Source organism: Oryzias latipes, chromosome 6, assembly GCF_053564925.1.
Source record: "Oryzias latipes strain Hd-rR chromosome 6, Olatipes_Hd-rR_3.1".
NCBI lineage: Eukaryota > Metazoa > Chordata > Actinopteri > Beloniformes > Adrianichthyidae > Oryzias > Oryzias latipes.
This window is the reverse complement of record NC_136242.1, coordinates 4,843,741-4,864,655: the sequence shown is the minus strand read 5'-3', so window position 1 is coordinate 4,864,655 and position 20,915 is coordinate 4,843,741. Positions and strand designations below refer to the sequence as shown.

The window sequence follows — 20,915 nt, the reverse complement described above, 5'->3', positions numbered from 1 at the left end:
ACTGTATTTGAATATTACTCCCTTCAGCCTCTTCAGTTTACACTGTTAAGGAGTGTTTAAGTCTTCTGTCCTGTTGGCTGTTTCTCTACTAAAGCTTAGATGAAGCTTGAAACCGGGTAGTCAGTTTTTGTGAGATTATCTTTTACAGAGGGTGTTACGTGAGCTGACACAATAAAACATCCTGATGCCTCAGAGTGCTTATCTCAGGTGAACTCCACCCTCTTTAGTCCTTTGCTCCTTTTGCATTGCCAGGTTAATGGGTAAACCAAGTGCCGCCTTTTAATTGCTGGGCCGTTCCTGTTTATGGGGAAAAGACCAGTGGATTCTTTACAGATCAGTGTGGATCAGTCTTCACCACAGGAACGTCCCGGCTGACACCAGGAAGGGCCACAAAATGGCCAAACGCTCTTCTTTGTCCAAAGGTTTGGCTGTTGCCTTTGTGGTCTTGACGGTCTCTGCCATCGGCGGCATGGTCGCTATGGTGACCCTGTTCAAGATTCAAATGAACGGCATCAACGCTACGGCTTTACCGGACACAACAACCCCCTCCCCGACCCCGCCACCCATCATGAGGCTGCCGAAGACCCTGGTACCCGAACTCTACGAGATCAGCCTTCACACTGACTTCTACAGCAGGATCATTGAGGAGGTCAACGTCACCAGTCCCAACCAGAGCACACTCTTTACCGGGAATGTCACCATCCACTTCCACACTGTCCAGAGTACTGACCTCATTTACCTGCACTGCAAGGACCTGGATGTGTCCCACCACCCCTCCCGCCTCCTTAACAAAGAATACAACATCGGCATAAAGATTAAATCCATGACACAGTACCAAAACCAAAGTGAGTTTTTGGTGATACAGCTGGAGGAAAAACTGCAAGCAAAGATGAACTACAGCCTTTTTCTGTCCTTCAAGGGACAGATGTCCACATATTTGGAATCTCTCTTTGTCAGCACGTATACTGAAGCCTACCCCTCTAGAGACTTTGAGGAATACTCCGACACGCTGAGGTGAGTGAAGAAAGCTCCGCCAGGGAAATCCCTAAAACCTTCACTCAGAAACTGTGTGCTCTTATCTTATTGCCCGTTGATATAAAGTCTTACACTCGCTAAAGCAATGGCATCAAAATGAATCCAAAAACACAAAAGAATTTAAAGATTGCTGTCATTTCATAAAACGGAGTCATATTTTTCTTTGTTTGGGAGAACGTTTCTTTCCTGAAGGCAAAAAAAACCCTCCAAGGCTTGAAAATGTTGATTAAAGTCCAACTCTGATCATATTTTGATCTAGTGTTTTCAGTGGTCTTGTAATAATAATGACGATACCATTTTTAGCCGAAATAAAAAAACCTGTGTTGTTTTGTAGGACATAGTTTCTGCAGACCAGCAGTAGTTCAGTAGACAAATACCCCTGAGTTGTGGGTGGGTCTGTTGAAGGAGTAAAAGCCCCTAATTTCCCCTAATTTCTGTCATCTATCTGTTTACACTCTCTTCCACTAGCTTACAGCCCTTCATACCCCCTACCTAATATTACCAGTGCAACAAAAATAGTGAGCTATACTGGAGCTATCCAGCCGTACAGTTTAGATCCAGAATCCAGCTCAGACAAGGAAAACAAAGACGTTCATGGATCCATTTGTCTGACAGTGGATGCATCAGAATTGAGTAGAGCAGTAGGCTTAAGGCCCGTGCAATCTATTTTCTACATCACAAATACGATCTTTTTCAAAAATCTTTTTTTCCCATTTGAATAAAGAAATACTCAGAAATGCAGTTTTAATCCTAATTTCTTTAGATATCTCCTCCATCATCAGAAAAAGAATATGTTAACTATACCAAAAACACAGTTCTCTTCAGAGTGGGTCTTTAGGCTGAATGTAACAGTTTGCTTATTTAAACTACCAAAGCTTTGCATGATTAATCAGAAATATCATATCTGTTAGACAAATGAGAGAAAGCGTCTTTCTTAATGTTTTATTTGTTCCTAGATAGGTCTGACATAAAGGTCCAGACAAGTTGTCAGAGAAAGAAATGTTTTGAAAGTTTTACACTGAAAGAAGATTAAATAAAGAGAAGAAGGACAGAGATAAAGGCAGAAAACCTAAAAGTCCTCCTAGATGTGTGCTTCCTAAAAATGACTCCAGGAAAACAGAAACAATGTTTTTGATGAATAAATCAGGGTGCAGAACTTCCTGTGAGTTTCGTCAAGCATATTGTGATGTTCCCCCACACAACCTCTGCAGATACGCTGCTGCCACACACCTGAAGCCGACACAAGCCAGGACGCTGTTCCCCTGCTTCGATGAGCCGCAGATGAAGGCTGTATTCAAGCTTACGCTCTTTCACAGAGTTGGGACTTTCGCTCAAGGGAATGCAGAAATGGAGGGTAAAAAACACGCAATTATTCTCCTGTCACCGTGCCTTCCAATGACTACTGATCATCTCCACTATGCTCTCATCTAGGCTCCGACATAATGAGCGAGGAATGGAAACAGACTCGCTTTGTGTCAACGGAGAAAATGTCCACCTACCTGTTCGGCTTCACTGTGTCCGAGTTCAAAGCCACAGATTCACCAAAAGGCCGCGTGAGCATCAAAGTAAGTTCACTCCAAAAGATGTGCTGTGCAGCTATTCCTGAAACTGTGTCAAAACAGTATCTTTCATGACTTAATCTGTTAGTGAGTGTTTAAACAGGTCCGGCCTGGTACGGTTTCAGATAATAGGGCTTTGCTTTGGGTTTCAGACTTACACTCGCCCTGAGGCCAAGGAGGCGGGACATGCCATCTACGCCGCCAACATCACCAGAACGATCTTGCTGTTTTACGAAGACCGCTTTGAAATTAATTATCAACCACTCAAGATTGGTGAGATTTTGTCAGATCTGTTTGTCAGTTTTTTAGGGGTTTTCCTATGGATTCTCCATATCTCAGGGTTACAGCGGTAAAAATCTGTCACCTTAGAAGTCAAAAATAGTGTAACGACCCAGCTGGTACATCACTGTAGTGGGGAAACGAGAGCTGAGCTGCTATTTAACTGGCTGCATTATAGAACTGTCTGTGCACCATACGACCCTAGACAGTCTCAAGGAGGAAGAAGGAGGCAGAGAAACATAATCTCCTTTCCAGCATCAATGCCCATTGATTTAAACACAAAAACAGACAAACTTCTGCTCAAAACCTCCTCACTCATGGTGAGGAACTTTACATCCAAGATTCCCCACTTGCCATGAGCCTTAGGAGCTGAAGGTGGGGCAAACCCCCAGGTCACCACAATAGTTTGGTTGTCCAGTTTTTTGAACAAAAGAAGATTATTTTAGAAACTCCTGCTGGAAATATTTTCTAATATCCTTAAAGGGCATATGTCTGATTTAAAAAGTTAGAAAAAGACCACCCCCATAAACAGAGTTTACATTTTGTATGGGTTGTTGATAAGTATGGATATGTTGGTTGGATCCTGAGTTTGCCCCTGTTGCCTATCTATGACTTGTTTAATGATATTTCACTGATGGGGATGTCAGTTTGTAACACAGATTTAGCAAATTCATGAGCTGGTAGTGAAGCTAGACCTGGCCTTGGACCAGAACTGTTACCTGAGCTGCTTGGCTGTTTTCACTCTAAGACACTGGTCAGCAGGTTTTGAACTTCCTTTGAGTCTCTGACTCGCTGCAAAAACTAGAAAAGAGTGAGAGGAATCCAGTGAGATTTGGTTTTTGCTCCTGCAATTCTACATTCTTTTCCGGGATGATAAACCCACCATCATCCGCAAACATGAGGTCTGCCCCCCACCATTGAGGTTATATGAGAACTGGACCAGCTGAGGGTGATGTTATCCATGGAAAATGGTTTACCTTCTGTTCCAACAAAATTAAGTCAAGTCAGTCACTTTGTGCGAAATGGACGCCGACGTTTCTATGGCAACCAATTAGGAGTGAGCTTGTTGGAAGTCCACATTTCAACCGGGGGGCTTGAGAACATTTTGAATATTCAGCAAGACACATACTTTTATTGAAGCATTTGATGTTACAGTTTATGGCTTAAATAACTGGAATTACAAAAAATATCATGAAAAAGATTTAAGCCTAATGCCAGACAAGGTATGCAGATGGTTCAGGCTTCTGCGTCGTCCATTATGTCCTGATAATGCACACCTCAAAGGCATTGTCCTGCTTATGCCATGGTCACTTATGAAAATATTTAATATTCCATCAATTTTGAATGTGGATGTGAATGTGGCTAAAGAGGTGAAGTTTCCCTCCGAAATGATGCATTGGATCACTTAACATGACAATTAGTTGTCTACCACTTCCCTATTCTGGTTGGTTCTCATACACCAGCTGCAGCAGAGCAAGGTCAGTGCTGGTAGCTGTTACCATGACCTCACATCGCACTGCGTATCACATATTCCACTTCTTGTGAAAAACTATTTTAATGTAAAAATATTTGCAAGTATTGATAAATGATTTAACATTTATTTCTTTTGTAAGTGGTATAAGCGTCAGACAGTACAGACCTCTGGGTCATCCATTAATTCTGATAATGGGCTCGTCTTGGGGCATTATCTCTTAAGTATCAGATCAAGAATGGTTATTGTGACCAATAGATTGACTGAGTAACGGCTGTTTATTTCTCTATAGAAGTCTATGGGATTTTGGCTTCTTGGAGACAGCTGGTACTTCCTGTTTGGAACGGCGGGGGGAGGAGTCACTCAGTCCAGTTCTCATATACAGTCAATGGCCTACACCCAAAGCCCCTCCCCTCAAATCATGCCTGAGGATGAATATCCTTCATCTCTGCCCACATCCTCCTCCTCTCCTTCATTTATCACTAGTTCCGTCCCACTGTTACCCTGTGGTCACTGGTAGGGGCTGACTGACAGCGCCCCCTGTGTAGATCATCAGAATATTTTTGCTCATCTGTGTCTGTGCTCATCCCTTCAGATCAAATTGCTCTGCCGGACCTCGTTACAACTGGCATGGAGAACTGGGGGCTCATCACTTACCAGGAGGCGTCTGTGCTGTACCAGGAGGGCGTGTCCTCGCTGTTACACAAGGAGAAGGTGGCCACTGTCATCGCACATGAGCTGGCTCACCATGTAAGACAGGAACAGATGTTTTGAGTCCACAGCCTCCGTCCTTGTGTGACTCTGTGTTTTTTTTTAACAGTGGTTTGGAAATCTGGTGACCATGAGCTGGTGGAATGATGTTTGGCTGAATGAGGGCTTTGCCACATACTCATCCTATTTTGCAGTGGACCACGTGGAGCCTGACTTTAAAATAGTGGGTTCAGGTTTGGTGTCTTGTGTGTTTTAGAACCAAACCATTGTTCTGTTTCATTTAGTGTGATTTGTGGTGTTTCCTCGTGTTCTCCTCAGAAAGACATCTTAATCATGAGGGACCTCCACGAGGCGTTAAAGGAGGATGCACTGATCACGTCGCGGCCCCTCGCTGTTCTTCCAGATGATGTTCAGACGCCTTCTGAGATCAAGGAGATGTTTGACACCGTCAGCTACAGCAAGGTAGAGTACTGATGCTCATTAAGGGGGTGGCCGTGGTGCCGTGGTAGAATGTGTCTGTAAAGCACTTTGGGCCTTTGAAGAAGGTAGAAACGCGCTATATAAGTATACACCATTTAAGGGAATGGGGGCACACCTAATACAAAAGTGCAGATGACACAGTAGTTTACAACAGAAACACCATGTTTCTACTGCAGTTTCAAATCTAAGAGAACAAGCTGGAGGCTGCTTACAAGAAAGTCTAGAAGTAGTCATCAGAACTGAGAATCAAGAAACGGTTTCAAAAAGGAAAATTCATAACAAAAAGTGAGGAAAATAAAAACCTCAGTTAAATAAAACAGTAAAGAAAAAGAATCTGGAAAAAAGCCTGCTTTTTGTGATAAGGTTTTCTTTGGAGGTACGTCTGGATGAAGTGTTGTTTCACACAAACCTCAGAGTTGTCTTGTGGACCTCCAAAGACTGCAGAGAGATTTATGTTCTGCTGTCCTTTGATGCCCCTCAACACTGTGGTTGGTGTTTATGGGATAGCACTGGGACTTTTCTCTGAACTCATCGTTAGCAACAGCCCTGAAAGTTTTTAATTCATTCATTTATCTTCTTTCGTTCGTCCCTTTCGGGGCCACGGGCTGCTGGAGCCTATCCCGGCCACTTATGGGCGAAGGCAGGGGACATCCTGGACAGGTCGCCAATCTGTCGCAGGGTTTTTTAATTTTTAATTTTATTTTATTTTTTTTTATTTGACAGGAACCATGTACAGGAGCCTTAATCGAAGAAAACATACTTTGTACCAGACTATAGCTCTAAGAGCTAATTTCCATCAAGTTGATTTGAAGCGTGTGATGAGGGGACACCCATGAAACTTGTGTTTCTGATGTGGAATTGTCGGCATCTGTGTTTTCTCTGCAGGGGGCCATGTTGCTGAGAATGCTGGCAGACTTTGTGGGAGAAACCGCCTTCAACCAGGGGGTCAAAGTAAGAGCCTGATTCGGCTGTTGCAGATGAAATCTGACCCAGTCAGAAATGTGTCATCTTGTTTCTCAGAGAGAATTTCAGTGATTCAATGTGCGCTCTTTGTGTGCGAGAAGCTGAGTTTGTCCTCGCTGTTTGCAGACGTACCTCAAAGCCTTCAGAGGAGCCACGACAGAGACTACGGATCTTTGGCAGCACATCGAAAGCGTAAGGCCCCTCCGTCTGCACACAGACGTGCTGTTTATCTGCTGACTTCAGGGTGACGTAGCTGTGCCATGTCTGCAGGCTCGACTTGTCAAGAACACTTTCACTGTTTCCAAAGTGATGAAGACCTGGACAGAAAAGCAGGGCTACCCCGTCATCAACATCAACACCACCAATGGAGAAATCTTCCAGAAACAGTTCCTGTTCAACGGCTCCATCACATCCAGGTACGTACACAGTCAAAGATCCTCTTCACACATTTGAAGGTCCAATGAAGGTTCTGAACTAAAATTCAGTTCAGTTAGTTCATTTATGAAGCAGTGGTTGACAAACATGCTTGTCTTAAAAGCCTGGAACTGCAACGATTGTGATTGTAACGTCCCGAATCAGTTCCACTAAAGTCAGGTTGTCCACACCTCAGAATGTCAGTCTAAAAAGTGACCAACAGATTCCATGGAAGAGTTTTTAGCATAAATCAATTATGGGTAAGGCCTTAATCACATCATATCAGGCTGTCTGCGGCTGAAAAATGGGCAAACCTGTACAGGGCATGCAGGTGACGCGCACAAAATTTTACGATTGTAGACAGCTTGATGAACCTGTAGAACAAAACTATTCATGCACATTTTTCTATGTGCATGCTGCGGAGTGAAGACTTAGACAACACTTAAGGGTAAGTAAAAGGGAAGTAGGTGAGACGCAGGCACATCCTATGAATTTTTTAACCTGAATGCTGCGCTCTGGCCAGGGAGCCTGCTTGTGCCGTTCAAGCGTGCTCTCTGTGCTCTCAGCCTGACTGTTAGAAATGAGAAAATGTAGTTTGTGTGGACAATCTACGGACATCCAACGGGCACTTACACATCACCTGCCCACCCTGTGCGTGCAGCTCTTGCAGAGCCAGTACTCACACCTTACTATCAACTAGAGTGTGGGGTGGGCAGCATCACCTGTGTGTCATAAGGGCATCTAACTTACATATCCTCACAAATTCTTCACAATACACATATGCACATCAATGGTACATTCCATTTTAATGACGTCCCTTAAGGTGTCATCACATAAGCCTCAAAGGGATCTGCAATACTCGCCTGCGGCTCATCTCTATGACCTTCCACAGACAAGTCAACCCCGTATGGGTGCATTTGACTTAGGCTTAACCCTTGTGCTATCCTAGGCACTTTAACATTGGGAGTTGGGTCATCTAGACCAGTGTTTTTCAACCTTTTCTGAGCCACGGCACACTTTAACCTTAAAAAAAATCCCGCGGCACACCAGCATCCAAAAAAAAAAAAAAAAAAGAGAAACTCCTAGTCTGTATTGATCTACAGTCCCTCCACAATCTCACATGCATTTTTGAGATAATTGTGTCAGAAAAAGCTGGAAACTGCAGCTGTTTTTTTTTTTCTAAAAAATGCAATAAAAGTTAAGTTAGAAGATTTAAAAACAGATTGATGTGTGTTCGTTGTTTCAAGACGTTTAACAACAGATCTCCTCGTGCGCTGTCAATCTCATGACCCAATGCATCATGGGAGATGTAGTGCATAAAACGGCTGGAGATCGGTTTTCGGAGCTTCATTGTTTAGTTCACTTGTTCCACGGTCTGATACCGGATTCTGTGCAAAGCTACACCGCTAAAGACGAGCTTTAGCTGGTATTTTTGTTAGAACTGAGCGACTTTACGAGCTAAATCGGGACAAGGAAGTGAAGACTTTAAGCACTTCTGATTGGTCAGACCGATGACATGTGATTAAGCTCCCCAAGAATGATTGGTGGAGACAGTTAAAGGGACGGGACTTTTCCAAAATACAGCCGAAGGTGCAGCTGAATCGCGGTACTGTACCGTCATTCTTATCAAAATGTCTTTAATAAAATAAAATAAACGCAAAGAAAATGTATTTTACATCTTTTATATTCCTTACTACTCATTGTTTTATCAGGGCCTGTTTGGATGAACACTGGATGACTGTTTGGATGAACACTCCTGGAGATGGGAAATGTTTTTAGATCAGTTAATGAGGACAATTTCTCACGGCACACTTGACCATCTCCCACGGCACACTAGTGTGCCGCGGCACACTGGTTGAAAAACACTGATCTAGACCCACTAGACAGTGCTCTGAACCTTTTTTCTTCAATGATTTGTGATCTTCACTGGTGTCCATGGATTACATGAAATCTTTCCACCTTTATCCACCTTTGTCATGGTAGGGAGAACACGTCAATGTAAGGGTGGGGTCATCTAAGATAGCACAAGGGTTAAGCAAAAAGATTCAGTAAAGAGCAAAACTTTCTAAGGTCTGAGAGGATTGGAAAGAGACAAACATGAAAATACTGGAGCATCCTCAGGAAGACAAAAGTTCTGTTTGCTGCAGTTTGTTGTGAAAATGTATTTAGAGTCTGACTTTTCAACACGTGACTCATGTTGCTCAGAAGAACCCATGGTGGCATCCGTGTAACAGAAGAACATCAGAGATGTTTTCTGTGGTCCTCTTGGTCTGTAGTATGTCCCACATGATTTGCCTTTGGGTTCTTATGGGTTGAGTCTGAAAGATGTCTGTTCTTAATCGCTGATTTAGGCGCTCCGGCAATGTTTGTGTGTGTAACTTTTTTCATGTTCAAGGCTCCCCTACCCCACTGCTCAGACCTTCTGCTGCTTCCCTGACCTGATCCATGTGGAGCTTCTCAGAGTCTTTGATGAAAACCGCCTTTGTGACATGATTCCACTCTGTCTCTTTCAGCCATTGGTGGTACATCCCCATCTGGTTCATGAAGGGTAGCCTTGAAACTGCTTTTCTCTGGCTGGCTGTCCCAGGACCAGGTACCATGCAGACCACTGTTCCCTGAAACTCCTCGTTCCACTTTAAAGTTTTAAGAGCACAAAACCGCACAGTATTCGATCTAGAAGCCTTTTTTTTAGTCCCTACAGTAGAGTCCCAGCTCAGTGGCCCAGTGGTGGAGTGTCTGCTCTGAAACAGGGAGTTATATTTAAGACTTTAAATTTGTAACCCAATGCCTGCCTGCTTGACACTCAGAATTAAGGGGAGTTAAATCTCCAAAATGTTCGTGAGCCAGCTGTGACTGCAGCTCACTGCTCCCCCAGCGGAGGGGTCAATGCCGAAGACAATACAAAGATTCTGAATTAATTTTGAAAAAATGAAATCTTAGGGAAAACCTACACAGATGTGTCAAACAAGCACAGAGAGGTTTAACAACTATGGATTCACAACATTCACGCTTTACCCATTTTCCCTCTGGAACAGTGAAAAAGGAAGAGTTCATTTCTGGAAAGGACTGGATTCTGGCCAATGTGGACTGCCTGGGATTCTACAGAGTCAACTACAACCTGGAGAACTGGCAACGCCTTCTATGGCAGCTGGAATATAAGCCAGACGTGAGTCCTAGCCCAGAACCCAGAGTCAGGTTCTATAGCTCTTTGATCCCAGAGAACACTTCATTCTGTTGGCAGCTTTTCAGATTAAGAGCACATAAAAAACTTAAGTGACCTGACATTTGATGGCAGTATATTATTAACTTTTTATGATTGAAGTAATATCAAAACATAGATAGTTTTCATTATGTGGCTTTCTTCACCGCAGTCAGACTCCAGAGTCTGGAGTCCGACCTCCTTACAGTCTAGTCTGTGAGGGATATAAAAAAAAATAAAAGACTGTTATCATAAAGAGTGAAAACAAATGTAGTTTTTACCTCCATGAAACTTTTAAAAAATCTACTGAATGAAAGTTCACAAAGTGCCAGTGACACATTTTTAAAGTCTTGGTGTTTTACTTCCAATAAAACATGATTTTAGTATGAATGTCATCACAGATAAGCTTAATAAGTCACACGTGGGGGGGGGGGGGGGGGGATCTTTACAGCTTTAACAGGAAATTCGCTGTTGTTTTTTCCAGAGGATTCCAGTGATAAACAGAGGGCAGCTCATTGACGATGCCCTCAACCTGGCAAGGTACGGACTCTGACCCACGATCCCATTTCCACTTAAAGCTCCACCCCTGTTCTCCACGCATGACATGACAGGGCTTTGATTGGTATAAGGCAAAAACATACAGCATATTCTTACTAAAAACAAAGGGATAAAAATGTTAGCAGCAGATGCTGAACAGCTAATGACAATAATATTTGAAAAGAAATAAAAACCCTTCTGACTGTTTCAACCATTGACTGTTTAACTGGACTGAGTGACCCCTCCCCCTGGCGCCAAAACCCCATAGACTTCTATAGAGAAATAAACAGCTGTTTCTCAGTCATTCTATTGGTCAGAAGAACCATTCTTGATCTGATGTATTTTTTATCACGTTCTTGAGAATTCTATTTTTTTTAATATTCTAAACCAATCAGATGTTTTAATATCAGGATGTGGTCTCACGTCAAATGTTCTAAACATTTGATTGACAGATTTCGTATATTGTAACTGGCTTGCAAGTGATAGGGTTATGGCCTTCCAAGAAGCTCACTCCTGATTGGCGAGAGTGGTTGTCATGGAAACAACGACTCAAACCGACTCAGACGACTCACTCCTTATTGACGTCAACTGGCTCCAACATGGCGACATTTGTATCACTGACGTCACACTGACTCGGTCCAGCTCTCAGATACAGTCAATGTGTTCAACAAAACCCACAAAAGCTGAAGATTCACTTTGATCTTTTTAGAATGGAAATTATCTTTTTGTTTTGGCCATATGAAATGTAAAAGAGGAACATTTGAAAAATTTTAAATAATGAAAAAATAAAAACCTTATGACATCCTTTTAATACATAAGCAGCACAAAGTGCTTGACAGAATATAAAATAATTTCAAACGGAAACTCAGAAATATTTAAAACACACAGGGACACACACATAACCCCTCTACCCCTCTGTTTTCCAGCTGTCATGTTGTTCATATTATTTATTGCCCTCTGAGTGAACATGAAGTTTGAGAAAACCACTCTAACCCCCCCATCCACCCACCCATCAGGGCCAATCTACTGGATGTGACCGTGGCCCTGAATTTCACTTTCTTCCTCCGGAATGAGAGGGAGTTCATTCCCTGGGATTCAGCTGTCAAGAACATGGAGTATTTCTTCCTTATGTTTGACCGCTCGCAGGTGTACGGACTTATGCAGGTAAATGACGTCAGCGACAGGTTGCTGCAGTGAAACAAATCCACAGTTCGCTCAGTCCAGAGGGACGGCGATTCCTGACAGTGTGCTGTAAACCCCCCCCCCCTCCCTCCCTGCAGGAGTACCTCCGCTCACAGGTCACTGGACTGTATGAATTCTTCGCCAATGAAACCAACGCTTCAGACGTACCGAAGACTCACTCCTTACAGTAAGGAAGGATTGATTTGGGCAGTTAAAGCATCTTATCTACCACATGCAGCTAAATCATCCACAGGTTTACAGCTCAGCCCCAGCAGATGTGCATGCCTGTACTCATGTTTTATCTGGTTTCCTCAGCAATCAGAATAACAGCTGAAACAGTAAAGAGGATCTTTCAGTATTCAAGTTTTCCAAAACAAATTTGGTGATTTTTTGAGTCCATTGTCAAGCCTCTGGTGAACTCTAGCTCGGTGTGAACCTCACACAGATTACTCCTCATTAGAAGAGCATGCTATAGCTTGGATGAGAGCCCAGACAGCAGAGCGAAGTCAGACTGCCAAACGGCTCATGAAAGAATGAAGCAGTCGTTCTACACCCCAAGCCTCAGATCATTCGATCTTTGCTTTATGGGCCACCACATTTAACATGAAGATCAGGATTCTGTCAAAGTCTGAAGCTGGTGGTAAACGGTCAAAGGGGAAAGACATCCATCAAATGTCAGCCTGGGATTCCAGTGAATGTTAAGAGAATCTAGGATTTCCAGACAGACTCTTTGAAAAAAACCAATAGGTCAATTTTTAACTCAGAATACAAAATGCATTCATCTTCAATGAAGTCAGTCTTTCCTCATGCAAGAAGTATAAACCGAGTCTTCTTGCCTGTGGGTGCAGATTGTGTTAAACATTTATTCCCTCCCCCCAGGCACAGCCAGATCCTCGCCATCAAGGTGGCCTGCTCCAACGGACTCCCAGAATGCTTAGAAATGGTTGAGAGCAAGTTTGGAGATTGGATGAACAATGGCACCAACAAGTAAGGGCGAGTGTATTTCACTTTCTAACTGTCCCTGAAGAAGCTTTCAAAAACTGTGACTGAGACTTTGACTCTTTTTGAGAAATGGACTGAGTGACTCCTCCCCCCGGCGTTTCCAAACAGGAAGTACCTGCTGGTTCAGAGAAGCCAAAATTTCATAGCCTTCCATAAAGAAATAAACAGCTGTTACTCAGTCATTCTATTGGTCAGAAATACCGTTCTTGATCTGATACCTTTTTTAACATGTTCTTGAGAATCCCAATTTTTTTCATGATATTATTTTCTGTAGTTTAAGGTATTCAGTGATGAAAGTCTTCCGGGAATTCCCGGAAATCCGGGTTTTTGAGCAAACCGAACGTACTTTCCGGGAAATAAAGACCTGATCTTTACGGACAAATCGCTTTCCGGATGAAAAAATGGTCTGAAATCGGCGAATTTTAGCTTTATTTTCTATATTTCTCCGCGGATCGCTTCCTCTATGGTCGCGGCCATCTCTCGTCTTCCCGGCCTAATTGACCAATGACGGGACGTTTTAGTTGCTTTCGGATGCGTCGACGGGTCTGATTGGCTCTGTCTGCACCACGTGGTCAGCGTGACTTGCTTCCCTAGAGACCAAAACTGGCTGACCCACGCTAAACTTTCACAAACAAATCTGAAGAGTTTGCGATCAAATTTGTGTTAAAATAATGGCAGGCATCGTCATTATTGAGCGTGGTCACGACCTCAGTTGTGAGAAGACGATAAAAAACAAATTGAAGTGGTCTTGGCTGGAACAAAAATATTTTTAAGGTAGTGTAGGTCAAATACTTTTTTGTGTAAAATAATCTCAAAACCAAATTCAGAAATAATTTCAGTTTTAGTTTTGAGTTTCAGTTTTTATTTTGAATACATTTCTCTATCTAATTTATTTGTATTTCCTAATTACCATGATTTAGTTCAGTATAGTTGACATTAATTATAAGTATTTGATGGTTTGGACCCGCACTCCCTTAAAAAATAATGTTTACAATATTTAATTTAGTTTGTATGTTTGTTTTGATATTTCCCAGATTACTTAGTATTGGTGTTAAAGAATTGATGTATTATGTTATAGAATTATAGTTTAAAGCAGATCCCATATTTTGATGTAATTATAGTTTGAGAAAACAGTGCAAGTGAATGTTGTACATCAGTCATTTCTAAAGCAGAAATAATGTATAAATAACTGAGGTATTTTCATAGAATATCATAGTTACTGGTGTTCTTTTTGCCATTTGGGGCTTTGATGTTACTATATTTTAGCAATTGTATCTTTTGCAGATTTTAGGAAAAGCTTAGATTGTAGGATTGTTATACTTTGAGCAATGATCCAAATTCTTTTTTAGGACCAGGAAGTCCTTAATGTTAAGTCAAACTAGGGGTTTGAATGACAAATGATGATGCTCCAATTAGTCTTAGTTTCTTGATTAAGAAGTGAATAACGAGCTGCCAGAATGCACCAGAATGCATCTAAGACTATGTATTTTTCAAAAATTTCTCTCTGCGCCGCCATATCGCTCAAAGAAAAGTTCAGGGATTTTTTCCTTGCCTGACTTTCATCACTGGGTATTCCAGTTATAAATTGACCAATCAGATGCCTCAACAAAAGTTTGTGGTCTCATGTCAAAGGTTCAAAACTTTGGTTTCGTGTAGCTTGCTGGTAGGGTTATGGCTTTCCAATAAACTCACTCCTGATTGGCGAGAGTGGTGGCCAATCATTGACCAAGATTGACTCGGACAAATCACTGCTAACTGACGACGTCTGGCTCCAACAAGTTGACATTTGTATTGTGAAAAAATGGCGACTTCATTTGGTTTGAGCTGGAGGTAAACCATTTTCCATGGATGACATCACACTCACTCAGTCAAGTTCTCATATTCAGTTAATAGACTAAAATCAGCAGAATTTACAAAGTAAAAGCCAAAATGCAAAGAGGGGATTGCATTTACATTTTCACATCCACCCTGCAAACATTGTCGCATTATTCAATTCCACTTGGCATTTTCAGAGGGGGGGGGGGGGGGGGTGTCTGGCTGCTAAGAGACACAGACAGAGTAGTAGCATTTCCGCCTAATGCGGTTTGGAGTTTGGGACCACTCCTTCGGAAGCCCCGCGGTCCACAGCCGGACCGCCGGATGCATCAGCTAGGGCTCGGATGGAGCCACAGTTCGAAGCTTCTCCCTCGGACTACCTTTGTCTTCGGACGGAGCTAAGCCCGGCCCGCTAGTCCGGGGAAGCTTCATTTTGAAAATGAGAAAGCATTTCTGGTTTTGAATTTTATTTCTAATTATGCTCCAAAATCGCTTCCATACTATGCTGTGTGGAAACCCACGATACACTCAGGAATGGTCTGACGTGTTGCTGAAACTTTGAAATTTTACCAAAGCTCTTGGATTTCAGGACAAAGTTTGAAATAAACGAACATAAAATACCCTTGGATTTCAAAAATTATGAAAATTAGCATCTGAACGAGCAGGAATCTTCTAAAGGAGCTGAATGTTTTCATATCAGTGGTTGAAAGAGCTGAGAGTATGAAGGAGTTTAACCAGAAGAATGAATGTACCTCTGGATTCACATTATTCGTTTGTGCTGCTTTTGTCTTTTTCTTTGTCATCAGTAATTTTCTCTTTGTAAGTCTCACTTTCTTTGATGTGGTCTTACACAAAGTATTCCTGATTTAGAAGATCCTCTTCCTGTCTGTCCAAGGTCATGATGATGAGAAATGAGCAAAGTCAGTCCTTCTTTTATCATTCAGAATTCACGTCAACCTGCGCTCCACCATCTACTGCCAGGCTATGGCTGCGGGGGGGCAGGCGGAGTGGGACTTTGCTTGGGAGAAGTTTCAGAGCTCCACTGACAGCTCTGAGAGGGATCAGCTCAGACATGCTCTGTCCTGCACCAGGCAGACCTGGCTGCTCAACAGGTGCCGTGTCGGAGTAACCATCACGTCAAAGAAACCCAAACACACAAGATGACAACCAAACTGATGCCTTTTCTATCCCACAGATTACTGGAGTACAGTCTGAACCCCGACAAGATCCGTCTGACGGATGTTGCCTCTGTTGTGAATGACGTAGCTGAAAACCCAGCAGGACAGGCGCTGGCCTGGAACTTCATCAGAGCTCACTGGGACTATGTCAGCCAAGGGTGAGCTGCAGATTACCACAGTTTCTCCTGCTCATTAACCTTCTAAACATGTTTTCCTCAGATTGGTCATCAATTTTTTTGTGAGTTCTTTGGGGTTACTAGAGCCTGAGCCAAAGGAGAGTAAAAACTAAAGGCAGTATCACACAGCCATTACGTACATTTTGTGCATATTCCACACACAAAATTTGGGTCTTTTGTGATTCATGCGTGATATTCCTAATTGATAAGTGTTTCTTGCGCTCGTCATTCGTTAATATGCCCAGATGTTCGTAGAGTGGTTCAGCCGACAGGTTCTTTATGAGAATTTGAATTTGAGCTAACTGTCTAATCTTTTGTCGGTTGAGAATTACGCAGTTTAAGTTTAGTTTGTAAACAGATTACTACATAAATCCTACGCAATTGTCCAGGATTTTTGCGAGATGCATACATTTGTGGCTTTCTGCAACCATTCCACATATGTTTAACAGACTTGCATTTATTATTAATGTATAACTTTTGTATCACAAATCATGTTAAGATTACGTAATTGACGCAAGAATCACTAATGAATTACAAATAAACAGAGCACTAATCACGCATGGTTTATTCGTACTTCTTCCGTGGTTTTAACGTGGATCATCCGGGATCCAGGACCACAACTTTTCTTAAATTTTCCACATATATGTGCATACATGTGCATAATGCTCAAAATGTATGTAGAGGCTGTGTGACACGGTCTTCACATCTAATTTATTTGTATATTTGAGTCACAGAAGCTAAAAACAAGCAGGATCAAATATGAGTTTGTTTCACTTTACATTTCTCAGCAGCTTTTATTCCATCATGGTCACCACCAGTAAGAATGCAGAACTTTTTAGACAACCTGTTGCCTAAAAACTCCGACAGACCACTATGAAAGGGAAACAATAAATGAAAATAAGAGAATAAAAGTGGCAAAAGTCAAAATTATTTGAGAACAAACCCATGAAATTATGAGTAAAAAAACAATATCTTATGATAATAAAGCTATAGTTTCATAAATTCTAAACTGAGACTGTATGAGATTAAGGGCATGCATTTATTAGGCAAAAGTCACTTTTCTTTGAAAAATTGCAAAATTGCCAAAAACAGAACCAGTATTGTGTTTCAGGATGAGAGCCGCAGACGTAAGCAGTTACTTCAGCCTTGGCTTCACAGATAAGGACATGCTAAGTCTTTTTTTGAGTCAACATTGCTTTATTAAAGGTTTAGGGACATTGAGGGACTCTCGGTTTAAAACTGAACCATGTGTTACACCTTTGAAGCAAATCATGGGGACAGAAAACACGTGTTGTGTTTTATTACGCCGGGCTCAAGCCAACTGAAAGGGTTTGCTTCATTGTTACTTCCTTATTAGAACATTTAAAAAAGGATTGTTCCAAACTTTTAGGTTTTATTGTTGTTTTGTTTTAAACAAATCATGTATCGAACCAAAACCAAACCAAGGCACAAAAATCGAGGTTTGTACCAAATTGCGGGAAAGGTGAATCATCCCTATTGATTGCAGAGTAAATAAAAATGAAGTAATAAGGTTGAGGTGAAGAGATGATAGTTTATATAGAAAGGTAAGCAGGAGGTGGATGTGGCAGCTTGATTCTAGCTCTGTTGTCGTTTTTTTTATCTCATCCTCGGTGGTTAAAACCATAAAAATACCAAAAATAATAAACAGTCAAGTGCAAAGATCATGTTGTTTAATGACTGCTTATCGTTTAGTCTCCATCATAAAAACCCCTCTGTTTATTCTGTTGCCATAAAGCTGACTCCATTGGTGTCAAAGTATGAACTTTTGGATGGGCAGTCTTGTTTTTTAAGTCTATCGAGATGATGCAATAAAATGAATCAACCTGTTCAGATCTGCTTTGGACTAATGCCTCCAAACTGTTTTAACGGAGTGCTGTGTATGTGTCTCCAGTGACCCGGTGTGGCTGATTGAGGCCGTGACCAGAAGGTTCTCCACAAAGTTTGAAGTGGAAGAGGTAAAGATTCGTCACATATCCCTCCTGAGGTGACAGCTGTAGTTCCGGCTGGACTCTTCCCAGTTTCAGACTAATTAATATCCATCCATTGAATTACTCTGATACCTTATCAGATGCTTCCTCCAGCGTGGCCTTAGTCCACGACGAGGCGATGTGTAATCCTCCTTCAGTCACCTTTGAGTCCTCATCTCCACTGTTTTTGATTCACACAGTTGACGCTTTCTTTTTTTGAATGTATCTTTATTTTCTGAAGCTGCGGGTGTTTCCTGTGGAAGGCGAGAACTGTCATGTCTGCTAATAGATTTTTCAGAACGTTTTCTTGCGATAATGACCTTATAATTCTTCATCATAACATGACATTTGTTTGATCAAGATAATGGATTAGGATATAGCTCATTTTCTTGAAAGAACAAGCGCTTAATGACCCACTCCAATGAAAATGGTGTTTTTAATATGTACTTGTAGCATTCTGATACAGGTTAACTGCCCGCATTAAATACAGGGTTGTGTCGGGAAGGGCATCTGGCATAAAAATCTCTGCCAACAGTGAAAGCGGATTCGCTGTGGCGACCCCTGAAGGGAAATGCTGAAAGGTGAATAACAACATGGGTCTAGTCCAGGGGTCGGCAACCTTTACCACTCAAAGAGCCATTTGGATCTGTTTACCACAGAAATGGAACCACAGGGAGCCGCAACACTGGTTTTGGCTATATATCGCAATATTTAATTTGCCCATACTTGTATTGATTTAAAATGCTGTCAGGATATTTTTTTAAGTATTTATTTTAATTACTATTGAGCGTGATGTTTCCTTTGATCTTTTTTTTTTGACAACCTTGAAAAGACTTTTCAGTCTGTCAAACACCCAGAGTTAAGATGAGTAAGATGATGAAAACAAAGGCAGACTACTTTCTTTTTTTTTTCTTTAAATCCAGTAAACCCAATAAAGTAAATTCATTTATGGATGACAACTATTTTTTATTAAGAAGCAGCTATTAGTTTGTTGCAGGTCTGGAATCACAAACGGTGACTCTAAGCCCCGCCTCTCTTCCTGTTCACATCCTCTGCAGCTCCAAGTTGTTTTCCCCAGCGTGCAACCCCCCCATAACGGGTTCTACACAGACAGCGCAACATACGGTCATCTTAGCAAACAGTTGATAGGATAGTAGGGGCGCCCAAACGCAAATTTAATTAATTTTACGCGGAAATGGGGGGTTTTAGTCTAGGAAAAAAAAAGGCTTTTTATTTTGGCGCTCCTGTGCCCCCCACGAGATCGCTGCTGGCTGTCTTTTTAGAAGAACTTTCCATCCCATAACAGACCCTGGTCATCTTCACAGCGCAGACACGCGCGCTCACCCTGCTCTCTTCCTCCTGCCCGCTCCCACAAAAATCTTAGAAGATGACAGTTATTTTACAAAATCACATAGAGCCGCAGCACAAGGGTGAAAGAGCCGCATCCGGCTCCGGAGCCGCAGGTTGCTGACCCCTGGTTTAGTCGTCTACAAGTGGATGCATTGGAATGGAACAGAGCAAGGAGCTCGTAGCTATGAAACACAAAGAAATGCCATTTTGAGCATAATTTTCTTTTTATATGTCCTCCATTATCAGAAAAATGCCACGACAACGTGTTAAATACACCAAAAGCACCATTTTCATTGGAGTGTGTCTTGAAGAAAGTTGCCCTGAGGTAAAAAGTGGAAGAAATAAAGGGAAGACATCCAGATCGTTATCAGAAGACGGACCAAAGGTCGGACGGTCAAAGGTCACTGACTCTGCTGTTAAGGCAGAGGGGTAAATGCTTTTCTTTTTAGGGGGACGTGGTGCTTTCTGTTGCAGAAATATTCACATTTTTCCAGTTCTGATCCTGCAGTTGCTTGATGATTGACATTTAAAAAATACATCCTGCTAAAATCTGCTGATTTTGTCCTTTGTGTTCACAGCTGCAGCGCTTCGCTGAGCAGTACGATCTGGGTCCCACCGTCAGAGCCGTTCACAAAGCCATCGAGCAAACCCAGGTCAACATGAACTGGGTCAACAAGAACAAAGACCGCGTCCTGCAGTGGTTTAAAGTCATAACTGCTCATCTAGATGACAAATAACTTCAAATGATCAAAGACTTCCATCACTGCAGCTCAGGTCCTGTGTTTTAGACCGCTTTACAGGCTTCACCAGAAAATCACACTTCAGCACTCAACAAATAAAGTTAACAAGAATTGTATTTATTATGATGACCCAAAGGTGAAATAGTTTGCCCAACTACAGTCAACACACATGCTGGATGAGTGGTTTTTCATTTGCACATTCTGCAGATGAAGCCAGTCCAATGAAAAACTCTGAAATAGGAATAATGACCCCAACTGTTGGCTGCAAACTTCTCAAAGTGATCTCAAATGATTTTGTGGACTCGACATGGTCTCCAATCCTGTTTATCTGCTGCAGATGATACACAGATAAAAATAAAGCACTATTGTTATTGTTGTTTGTGATGCTGAAATTGTTATTTTTAATAATAAAATATCCCTGTAAACACGTTTGAAGCATTCTTTATTTCTATAGCCCATAAGGTTCAAACAGGAATTAGTGTGTTTTGGAGAATGAGGCTGGTCCGTTTCTTTCAGGGGCTTCAGTGATAAATAATGATAAAAGTGTCCTAGAAAAAAGTATGTTTTTCATGTGATGCATTTATATTCAGTTTGTGGTGAACCTGTGTGCTGATGAGGCAGAACCTCTAGTTTCATGTAAAAGGAAATCATGTTTTATGGATTTGGTGGCTTTCTTGGTGATTCTGTGAAGCTTTTACTGTCTCTCCATTTGTGTTGATGAGTAAAGATAGACGGAAGCCTCTGCTTGAACTGAATGTTGGGGATTTATGCAGAAACTGACTTTTGTTTCTGTTTTACCAAAAAGGTAGAGAAGCATCACCTTTGAAGAACGCAGC

At 41.9% G+C, this 20,915-nt stretch overlaps 1 protein-coding gene across 1 annotated transcript; it reads left to right on the top strand.

The window, feature by feature from the left end:
- The first annotated feature begins 293 nt into the window (after window positions 1–293).
- anpeplb (alanyl (membrane) aminopeptidase-like b) lies at window positions 294–20,506 on the top strand. Its single transcript, XM_023955482.2, has 20 exons — window positions 294–1,014; window positions 2,247–2,389; window positions 2,467–2,600; window positions 2,747–2,867; window positions 4,940–5,094; window positions 5,165–5,278; window positions 5,374–5,517; window positions 6,421–6,486; window positions 6,625–6,690; window positions 6,769–6,914; window positions 9,426–9,505; window positions 9,948–10,078; window positions 10,596–10,651; window positions 11,665–11,812; window positions 11,929–12,017; window positions 12,710–12,817; window positions 15,592–15,759; window positions 15,843–15,983; window positions 17,914–17,977; window positions 19,918–20,506. Exons 1-20 carry the CDS (start codon window positions 395–397, stop codon window positions 20,074–20,076), a joined length of 2,853 nt encoding a protein of 950 aa, XP_023811250.1. The 5' UTR covers window positions 294–394; the 3' UTR covers window positions 20,077–20,506.
- The last annotated feature ends 409 nt before the right edge of the window (window positions 20,507–20,915 follow it).